The 10,704-nt window shown below is 52.8% G+C and overlaps 1 protein-coding gene across 1 annotated transcript; it reads right to left on the reverse strand.

The window, feature by feature from the left end:
- Positions 1–1,220: 1,220 nt before the first annotated feature.
- On the reverse strand, positions 1,221–10,400 carry LOC145339709 (tumor necrosis factor ligand superfamily member 15-like; the record flags this gene model as incomplete). The annotated part of the gene is made up of 3 exons (XM_080184230.1): positions 1,221–1,639; positions 7,069–7,152; positions 10,361–10,400. Coding segments are annotated over 3 exons (543 nt in total), but the record flags the coding sequence as incomplete, so codon positions are not given.
- Between the last annotated feature and the right edge of the window lie 304 nt (positions 10,401–10,704).

Genomic DNA, 10,704 nt, shown 5'->3' on the forward strand with positions numbered 1-10,704 from the left:
AGATCAGGTGCAAAGTTTGCGTTGACGTCCTTGATGGGGTGTTGGGTGTTGGGTGGGGGGACGTTCGATGACGAATGATGGGCCCGAATTGGCTGAGCCGGTTGGAACGGGCCCATCCCCCCACCCCCGTCCCCCCCAAACCCGTCCCCCCCCCCCCCACCAAACCCACCCCCACCATCCACAACCAAACCGAACCAAGCCAGGAGAGCCAATCAGAGGGCGGCCATTCGGCCCGTCGCGCTGCTGCCGGCTCCTTGAAAGAATTCGCGCCCCCATCACCCAAACCCTCCCCCCCCCACCCCCGGCTCCTTTCCTTTGATGTTATTTTCTTTCTATTGAGTTGGTAGGTGGGGTGGTGGGGTGCGGGGGGGTGGGGTGGGGTGGGGGGGGGTGGGGTGGGGTGGAGGGGTGGTGGGGTGCGGGGGGGTGGGGGGGGGGTGATATACAATAACCATCAGTCTAGCCCCCACCTCACTCCCAGCATCAGCCAATCAGAGCAATCCCCTGGGTTACCAAGGTAACCTGCTCACTTGGAGGTTGGGGGTGGGGGGGATGAGGTGGGGCGGGGGGAGGTTGGGGGAGATGGTGGGGGGGGTGGGGGTGGAGCCCGGGACGAGGGAGGCGGAACCACAAACTCCGGGCTCGAAGGAGACGATTAGGGCCCACGTTTCAGGGTGAGCGGAAATGTGGGATTCTCTCTCTCTCCCTCTCTCTCTCTTTCTCTTCCGTTCCTCCGGAAAATTCTTCTCCCGCTCGACGCGTCTGCAGGATCCGGGGACGTGAAGGCGTTCAGCCGGTGAATTCCGCACCATTTCCGCCTCGGAGGGTCCAACGGGATTGGGGTTAAGACACTCTGGAGGCCAGGGTGCGGGTACGAGGTTGAGGGTCGCATTGAAGGGAGGGGACAGATCGGAGGGGCCGAACGGCCTTGCTCCTTGTCTGCAGATTGGATGCGGGTGGGCTGCTTTCCCATTGAACGGACTGGAGGGGCTGAATGGCCTCCTTCTCTCTCTCTCTCTCAAGCAAAGCCGCCATCTTTGTCCTTTGGTCGATGGTTTCCCAATATCCTGCGGGGGGGGGGGACGGGAGGGTGGGGATTACTCCCCGATTTCTCCCCCATCGGGAACCCCTTCCTCAGGTCCAGAGGCGTTGTGGGGGGGGGGGGGACGTCTTTGTCAGCGGACTGTCCCCCGTCCTTCCCCTTCCCCCGGAACGCACGGTCACAACATGAAGGCCCCGAAGAAGGTCTTCTGCTCGGTGTGTTCCACCATGGCAGCTCTGTTGACGGTGACGAAGATTCGGTCGCGCTCCAGCAGGGGGAAGAGGGCGCCCTGGCTAATGGTGACGTGCCAGTCCCCCTTGCCACCCTCGCACACCGACTTGGTGGCGGTCAACAGCGGGGTGGCCTCGGGGTAGGAGTCCGTCCGCTTGTAGACGTTGTGGGTCAGGATGCCCGGGTGCACCTCCCTGCAGGACGGCAGGTAGAAGGCCACCTGCGAGTACACGTAGTACAAGCCGCTGCGGGGGATCCAGAGGTGCCCGCCCTCGTACCCCATGTTGGAGTGCGCCATGCCGGTTTGGGAATCCCACTCCAGGGGCTGCAGGCTCACTCCCCGGCTCGCGTTCCCGACCTTCAGTCCTGCAAAGGCAAGGCCAGAGTCGGGATCAGTCACACTCCGCGCGTCCCCCGGAAACCCTCCGAGGCTTCCCACTGCCTCCCACTCCCTCCTCAACGCAGCGCGGGTGGCGAAGGGGGCAGGCTTGCCTCCATCGGACCAGGCACACAAGTTGGCAAACGATACGACAACAATAGCTAGGCCAGGTTGGGGATACTGCGTCCAATCCTGGGCACCACACAACCAGGGAGACGTGGAGGCTTTGGAGACAGGAACGGTGTACCAGGATGTTCCCTGGCTTGGAGGGCATTAGCTGTGAGGAGAGACAGAATAAGCTGGGAACCAGCTAGATGGACCCGCAGTTTGGCCAGAACTTGGTAGACAGAGTAGCGGCAGAAGGACCTTTTTTTTTTCCGAATGGAGCTTTGTAACTCGTGCGTTCCTCAGGGATCAGTGCCGGGGGCCTCTGCTGTTTGTAACATGTACAAATGACTCGGAAGGAAGAACTGCTCTGATTAGTTTGTGGATGATTCTAGGACTGTTTGATGAAGGTTGTCAGAGGATACGGCAGGACACAGATAGGCTGGAAAACTGGGCGGAGAAATGGCAGGTGGAATTTAATCCGGATAAGCCCAGAGGGTGCAGGAAGTCTGCAGAGGGATCTGGATAGGCTGAGTGATTGGGCGAGGACCTGGCAGATGGAGTACAATGTTAGCAAGTGTGAGGTTATCCACTTTGGCAGGAGTAATAGTAGGAGGGATTACTATTTAAAAGGCAAAAAGCTGCAGCAGGCGACGGTGCAGAGGGACCTGGGGGTCCTTGTGCATGAGTCGCAAAAACCCAGCTTGCAGGTGCAGCAGGTGGTCAGGAAGGCGAATGGGATGCTGGCCTTCATAGCGAGGGGGATTGAATATAAAAGTAGGGAGGTCTTGCTGCAGCTGTATAGGGCATTGGTGAGGCCGCAGCTGGAGTACTGTGTGCAGTTTTGGTCGCCGCACTTACGCAAGGATATTTTGGCCTTGGAGGGAGTGCAGAGGAGGTTTACTAGGCTGATACCGGAGATGAGGGGGTTGGACTATGAAGAGAGACTAAATAGACTGGGTCTGTACTCGTTGGAGTTTAGAAGGATGAGGGGGGATCTTATAGAGACGTATAAGATAATGAAGGGGATGGATAGGGTAGAGGTAGAGAGACTCTTCCCGCTCAGAAAGGACAGCAGGACTAGGGGGCACAGCCTCAAGATAAAGGGGGTGCGGTTTAGAACGGAGTTGAGGAGGAACTTCTTCACTCAAAGGGTGGTGAATCTCTGGAATTCTCTGCCCGTTGAAGTGGTGGAGGCTGCCTCGCTAAATATTTTTAAGTCACGGGTAGATGGGTTTTTGGTAGGAGAGGGGATTAAGGGTTATGGGGAGAAACCGGGAATGTGGAACTGAGCCACGACAGATCAGCCATGATCTTATTGAATGGCGGGGCAGGCTCGAAGGGCTAGATGGCCGACTCCTGCTCCTATTTCTTATGTTCTTATGTTAAGTGTGAGGTGATGCGTTTTGGTAAATCCAGTTCAGATGGGATTGATAAAATAAATCGCGGAACCTTCGGGAGTGTAGAAATACAGAAGGATCTGGGAGTTCAGGTCCACAACTCCTTAAAAGTGGCAGCACAGGTGGAGAAAGCAGATGGCATACCTGCCTTCATCGGCTGGGGCATCAGGTATAAAATTTGGCAAACTATGTTAGTTATATAAAGCGTTGGTTCAGCCACATTTAGAATACTGTGTCCAATTTTGGTCACCACATCACCAGAAGGTTGCGTTGGCTGATGGAGGGAGGGTTTACCAGGATGTTGCCCTGGTGTGGAGGGCATTAGCTATGAGGAGAGGTTTGTCCTCACTGGAAGGATGGAGGCTGAGGGGGGGTCGACCCGATAGAAGTCTATAAAATAATGGGAGGCTTGGGCGAGGTGAACAGTTGGAAGGTTTTTCCCCAGGGCAGGAATGACAATTACAAGTTCATGGTAAGTTGGTGGGGAGGAAAAGGTTCATTGGAGATGTGTGGGGCAGGGGCCGGGAGTTTTTTACAGAGGGTAGAGGGGCCTGGAATGCACTGCCAAGTGAGGCAGACATGTTAGTGACATTTAAGTCACTAAGTACTGGGGCCTCAGCTATTTACCATTTATATAGATGATCTGGAGGAGGGAACCGAGTGTATGGTGTCGAAATTTGCTGATGACACCAAGATTGGGGGAACGGCAAATTGTGCGGAGGGTGTAGAGAGTCTGCAGAAGGATCTAGATAGGCTGGGCGAATGGGCCAGGAAATGGCAAACGGAATTTAATGTTGGCAAGTGCGAGGTGGTCCACTTTGGTAGGAATAATGGTAGGAAGGACTATTACTTACGTGGCGAAAAACTGCAGCAGGCGACGGTGCAGAGGGACCTCGGGGTCCTTGTGCATGAGTCGCAAAAACCCAGCTTGCAGGTGCAGCAGGTGGTCAGGAAGGCGAATGGGATGCTGGCCTTCATAGCGAGGGGGATTGAATATAAAAGTAGGGAGGTCTTGCTGCGGCTGTATAGGGCATTGGTGAGGCCGCAGCTGGAGTACTGTGTGCATTTTTGGGCGCCGCACCTGCGCAAAGATATTTTGGCCTTGGAGGGAGTGCAGAGGAGGTTTACTAGGCTGATACCGGAGTTGAGGGGATTGAGCTATGAGGAGAGGCTGAATAAACTAGGCTTGTACTCGTTAGAGTTTAGAAGAATGAGGGGAGATCTCATTGAGACGTATAAGATGATGAATGGGATGGATAGGATAGAGGTGGAGAGACTCTTCCCGCTCAGAAAGGACAGTAGGACTAGGGGGCACAGCCTCAAGATAAAGGGGGGGGTGGTTTAGAACGGAGTTGAGGAGGAACTTCTTCACTCAAAGGGTGGTGAATCTCTGGAATTCTCTGCCCGTTGAAGTGGTGGAGGCTGCCTCGCTAAATATTTTTAAGACGCGGGTTGATGGGTTTTTGATAAGAGAGGGGATTAAGGGTTATGGGGAGAGGGCGGGAAAGTGGAACTGAGCCACGACAGATCAGCCATGATCTTATTGAATGGCGGGGCAGGCTCGAAGGGCTGGATGGCCTACTCCTGCTCCTATTTCTTATGTTCTTATGTTCTTAAGGCTTATCTGGATAGACGCACGAACAGACAGGGAATAGAAGTGATTGGTCTAGAGAGGACAGCACAGGTTTGGAGGGCCGAAGGGCCTGTTGCTTTACTGTTCTTTGTTCATTGAGATCACCACGTCTCTTCCAGCTTCTCATTCACCAACAGCTCTGTGTGTACCGTCAATAAGGTGCACAGCAGGATCTCACCGAGTCCCTTCCAAATCCAATGATCACTTCCACCTAGACGGACAAGGGCAGCAGATTCCTGGGAACAGCACCTCCTCCAAGCCCCTCACCTTCACGCCTTCTCGATCCCGCTGCAGTCCCTGAGGCGTAGGTACACCCGCAGTGCTGTTAGGGAGGGAGCTCCAGGATTTTGACCCAGTAACAGAACGGCTGAGATATATTTCCAAGTCGGGATGGTGAGTGACTCAGAGGGGAATCTCCGGGTGGTGCTGTTCCCAGATATCTGCTGCCCTTGTCCTTCTGGATGGCAGTGGAAGTTTGGAAAGCGCTGCCTAAGGAACTTTGTTGAGTTGTCCTGGTGCATCTTACAGGTTAAAAATTATTTATCAGCGTCGCAAGTAAGGTTTACATTAACAGTGCAATGAAGTTATTGTGAAAATCCCCTAATCACCACACTCCGGTGCCTGTTTGGATAACACTGAGGGAGAATTTAGCACGGCCAATACACCCTAACATACATGTCTTTCGGACTGTGGGAGGAAACCGGAGCGCCTGGAGGAAACCCACGCAGATACAGGGAGAATGTGCAAACAGGCAGTGACCCAAGCCGGGAGTTGAATCCAGGTCCCCGGTGCCTTGAGGCAGCAGTGGTAACCACCATGCTGCCGTGCGTTACTGGATGGAAACTCAGTGTGGACCGCGGCAAAGACCCTGGACTTGCTGACTGGAGCTGCCAGGGTGCCTGTGATCGCGCAAGGACAGCTGAGTGCTGGAGACAGCGACATGTACACTTCCTCAAGCATAAGGTCCAGGTGGCACGGTGGGTTAGCACTGCTGCCTCACAGCGCCAGGGATCCAGGTTCAATTCCCGGCTCGGGTCACTGCCTGTGTGGAGTTTGCACATTCTCCCCGTGTCTGCGTGGGTTTCCTCCGGGGACTCCGGTTTCCTCCCAGAAGATGTGTAAATTAGGTGGATTGGCCGTGCTAAATTCTCCCTTAGTGACAGGAGGATTAGTGGGTAAATAAGTGGGGTTGCTGGGATGGGGCCTGGGTGGGGGATTATTGACAGTGTAGACTCAGTGGGCCGAATGGCCTGCTTCTGCAGTTTCAGGGTTCAGTGAGGTGCCAGCTGGAGTGCGGGGATTTTCGCAGTAGCTTCATCGCAGTGTCAATGTAAGCCAAACTTGTGGCCAATAAATTAACTTTAACGTTAAATGAAACTCCTGCGCGCGGAAGGAGCTGTAAGAACCCGAGAGCTCCCACTCTCGGGAGATTTTCCTGCTGGAGATCCGCCAACAAAATCTCTTCGACCCCCTAACCTCAGACCTGGTCAAACGTGTCTGTCTGTGGAGACCTGACCGTTCGCAGTCTGGAATATTCTCTAAAGTATTTTCACAGTGTGGTTTTTTTTCTGGGCAAGGCGCTCTGTCCCGGGAGAGATTAAATTAGCCATTATCGACGTTCCTGAACCAACGCTCCTTCTGTGTTGCCGTGTGGTTAGGGGAGATAAAGATTAGCCGTGTGGGTATCGTTGGCTCAGGTTCCCCGCACATTGTCCTGCAGTAACCTGCAGACACCACCAGATGGTGGAAGAACTCCATTGAGCAAACCCGCAAATGGTTGGATGCTCCCTCTATTCAAACCAGCCCCGGGGGCCTAGCCTTCCCCTGTACGCCTCCGTGTCCGATATCTATCTCCCCTGAAGCCTCCGGGAGTCAAGACATGAACATACTGAGCGTGTGTCGATCGTGGGGTGGGGGGGTGGCGCCGTGGTCAGCACGGCTGCCTCGCAGCGCCAGGGACCTGGGTTCGAATCCCGGCCTCGGGTCACTGTCTGTTTGTACATTCTCCCCGTGTCTGCGTGGGTTTCCTCTGAGCGCTCCGGCTTCCTCCCAGTCGGAAAGACGTGCGGGTTAGGGGGCATTGGCTGGGCTAAATTCTCCCTCGGTGTTACCCGAACAGGAGTGTGGGCGACTAGGGGATTTTCACAGTAACTTCATTGCAGTGTTAATGTAAGCCTATTTGTGACACTGGTAAGTAATTGGGGTGGGGTGGGGTGGGGGGGAGGTAGAGGACAGCAATGATGGCAGGACTTGCCGCTGGACTGAGGGACACACCTACCTGTGAGGTGAGCGACTGGTTTCTCTCGATCCTGTGCGCTCCTGGTATACGCCAGCTGTACCGATTCTTTGCCCAGCTGTAACTCTGAAACAGATGTACAAACGTGCGTTTAGCCAATCTCAGTGACAAACGCAGAGAGTCACAGAGGTTTACAGCACGGAAACAGGCCATTCGGCCCAACTTGTCCATACTGCCCTGTTTTAAAAACCCCTAAGATAATCCCAATTGCCCACATTTGCCCCATATCTCTCTATACCCATCGTACCCATGTAACTATCTAAATGCTTTTTAAAAGATAAAATTGTACCCGCCTCTACTACTGCCTCTGGCAGCTTGTTCCAGACACTCACCACCCTCTGTGTGAAAAAATTGCCCCTCTGGACCCTTTTCTATCTCTCCCCTCTCACCTTAAACCTATGCCCTCTAGTTTTAGACTCCCCTACCTTTGGGGAAAAGATATTGACTATCTAGCTGATCTGTGCCCCTCATTATTTTATAGACCTCTGTAAGGTCACCCCTCAGCCTCCTACGATCCAGAGAAAGAAGTCCCAGTCTATCCAGCCTCTCCTTATAACTCAATCCATCAAGTCCCGGTAACATCCTAGTAAATCTTTTCTGCGACTCTCAGCAACTTTTACAGATGCACCATAGAAAGCATCCTTTCTGGTTGTATCACAGCTTGGTCTGGGCTCCTGCTCTGCCCAAGACCACAAGGAACTACAAAAGGTCGTGAATGTAGCCCAATCCATCACACAAACCAGCCTCCCATCCATTGACTCTGTCTACACTTCCTGCTGCCTCGGGGAAAAGCAGCCGGCATAATTAAGGACCCCACGTACCCCGGACATTCTCTCTTCCACCTTCTTCCATCGGGAAAATGATACAAAAGTCTGAGGTCACGTACCAACCAACTCAAGAACAGCTTCTTCCCTGCTGCCGTCAGACTTTTGAACTTTTGCACTAAGTTGATCTTTCTCGACACCCTAGCTATGACTGTAACACTACATTCTGCACCCTCTCCTTTCCTCCTCCCCTATGGACTCTATGAATGGTATGCTTTGTCTGTATAGTGTGCAAGAAGCAATATTCTTCGCTGTTTACTAATACAAGTGACAATAATAGATCAAGCCCAATCAAATTTTATTAACTCAAAGGATATGGGTGTCTCTGGGTAAGCACCTATTGTCAGAAATCTCACAACACCAGGTTAAAGTCCAACAGGTTTATTTGGTAATAAATACCACACGGTGTTTTGCTATCAAATAAACCTGCTGGACTTTAACCTGGTGTTGTGAGATTTCTTACTGTGTTTACCCCAGTCCAACGCCGGCATCTCCACTTCCCTAATTGCCCCTTGAGAAGGTGGTGGTGACTGCCTTCTCGAACCCGCTGCAGACCCTGAGGTGCAGATACACCCCTCGGAATGAGTGACATTAACAATTCTTAACACAGTTTGCATGATGTTAATGTGAGCTGTCTTTTCAAGATGTTATATTTAACACAAGATGCGTCTTTTTTTAAACATCTGAATATGATTTGATACATGGAAACGTAGAAGATAGGAGCAGGAGGAGGCCATTTGGCCCTTCGAGCCTACTCGCCCATTCATCACGATGATCGTCCAACTCAATAGCCTAATCCTGCTTTCTCCCCATTCCCTCTGATCCCATTCACCCCAAGTGCTATATCCAGCCACCTCTTGAATACATTCAGTGTTTTGCCATCAACTATTCCCTCTGGTAATGAATTCCACAGGCTCACCTGGGTGAAGAAATATCTCCTCATCTCCGTCCTAAATGGTCTATTCCGCATCCTCAAACTGTGACCCCCTGGTTCTCCCACTATCGGGAACATCCTCCCTGTATCTCCCCTGTCTAGTCCTGTTAGAATTTTATAAATCTCTGTCAGACTGCCCCCCTCCTCATTCAAAAAACAATGAAAATTACAGCACAGGAACAGGCCCCTCAGCCCTGCACCGACCATGCTGCCCCACTGAACTAAAACTCCCTACCCTTCCGGGGACCATATCCCTCTATTCCCATCTTATTCATGTACTTGTCAAGATGCTCCTTAAAACTCACTATTGTATCCGTTTCCACTCCCTCCCCCGGCAGCAAGTTCCCGGCACCCCCCCACCTTTCTGTGTAAAAAATCTCCTTTAAATCTTACCCCGCACACCTTAAACCTGTGCCCCCCCGCGTAATTGACTCCGAAGGAGTCCGAAACCGCTCACAAAAGGAGACCGAAACCGCTCACAATACGCGCGGTGTGGCCTCACCAAGACCCAGAATAATAACACATCCCTGCTCCTGTGCTCCAAACCCCTCGCAACGTAGGCCAACAGACCATTTGCCATTCTTCACCTCCTGCTGCTAAAAGTAGGGCAACATCCTGGTAAATCTTTTCTGTACCCTCTCCAAAGCCTCCACATCCTTCTGGTAGTGTGGGCGACCAGAATTGAACACTATATTCCAAGTGCGGCCTAACTAAGGTTCTATAAAGCTGTAACGTGACTTGCCAATTTTTAAACTCAATACCCCGGTCGATGAAGGCAAGCATGCCGTATGCCTTCTTGACTACCTTCTCCACCTGCGTTGCCACTTTCAGTGACCTGTGTACCTGTACACCCAGATCCCTCTGCCTATCAATACTCTTAAGGGATCTGCCATTTACTGTATGTTTCCCATCTGTATTAGTCTTTCCAAAATGCATCACCTTCATTCGTCTGACCTCCAGCGAATACAATCCTAGCCTTGCCAATCTCTCCTCGGACATCAGTCCCACCAGAATGAGCCTGGTAAACCCTCACTGCACTCCGTCCATGACAAGAACATCCCTCTTCAGAAAAGGAGACCGAAACCGCTCACAATACTCGCGGTGTGGCCTCACCAAGACCCAGGATAATAACACATCCCTGCTCCTGTGCTCCAAACCCCTCGCAACGTAGGCCAACAGACCATTTGCCATTCTTTACCTCCTGCTGCTAAAAGTAGGCTTGCGTTTAATGGGAGCGATGAAAATAATCCGGAGGGAGTTATTGATCTGTTTGTTGGTCCATTATGGAGAGTGGAAAAGGTCTGGTTATCACCTTGTTGCCAGGTTCCTATTGCTCTGAGCTCTCACTTATCTCTCTCTGTGTGTGTGGGGCAGCTGTTGAAAGATCTCTAAGCTGACCCTGTTTGAGGACATGGATATTATTGAGTGGTGAATGAACCGGTGTGTGTGTGTGTGTGTGTGTGTGTGTGTGTGTGTGTGTGAGAGAGAAAGTAACTCTTGGCAATGGTTTCCCTACCGTGGCTGCGGTTTGTGCTTCGTGGCTGGGAGTTGACGCACTGTAAGTAAAGGGAAACTGGAGTTAGCAAGCACCTCAGCCAAGATCAGAATGCAATCCCGTTCCTTCCCGCCGGACACAGGAGCGGAACGTGGCGGATATCCGGAGAAGGAGAGGAAACTCCGGAGAGAGGGGGCGGTGGAGAGGAACGCCGGGGGAACCCAGCGAGGTTCCCGCTCCGCCGGTTAAACTCAGGGATGGGGTCTGATTCCCACCAGGATGGGGAGGGGGTGGGGCCAGGGGGACAGTGACGTTGATCCCGTGCCCCTGCGGGGAGCGGCGAATCTCCCGCCGGGGGGAGGGTG

The sequence above is a fragment of the Carcharhinus amblyrhynchos genome, unplaced genomic scaffold, assembly GCF_965287045.1.
Source record: "Carcharhinus amblyrhynchos unplaced genomic scaffold, sCarAmb.v2.hapA scaffold_623, whole genome shotgun sequence".
NCBI classification, from domain to species: Eukaryota; Metazoa; Chordata; class Chondrichthyes; order Carcharhiniformes; family Carcharhinidae; genus Carcharhinus; species Carcharhinus amblyrhynchos.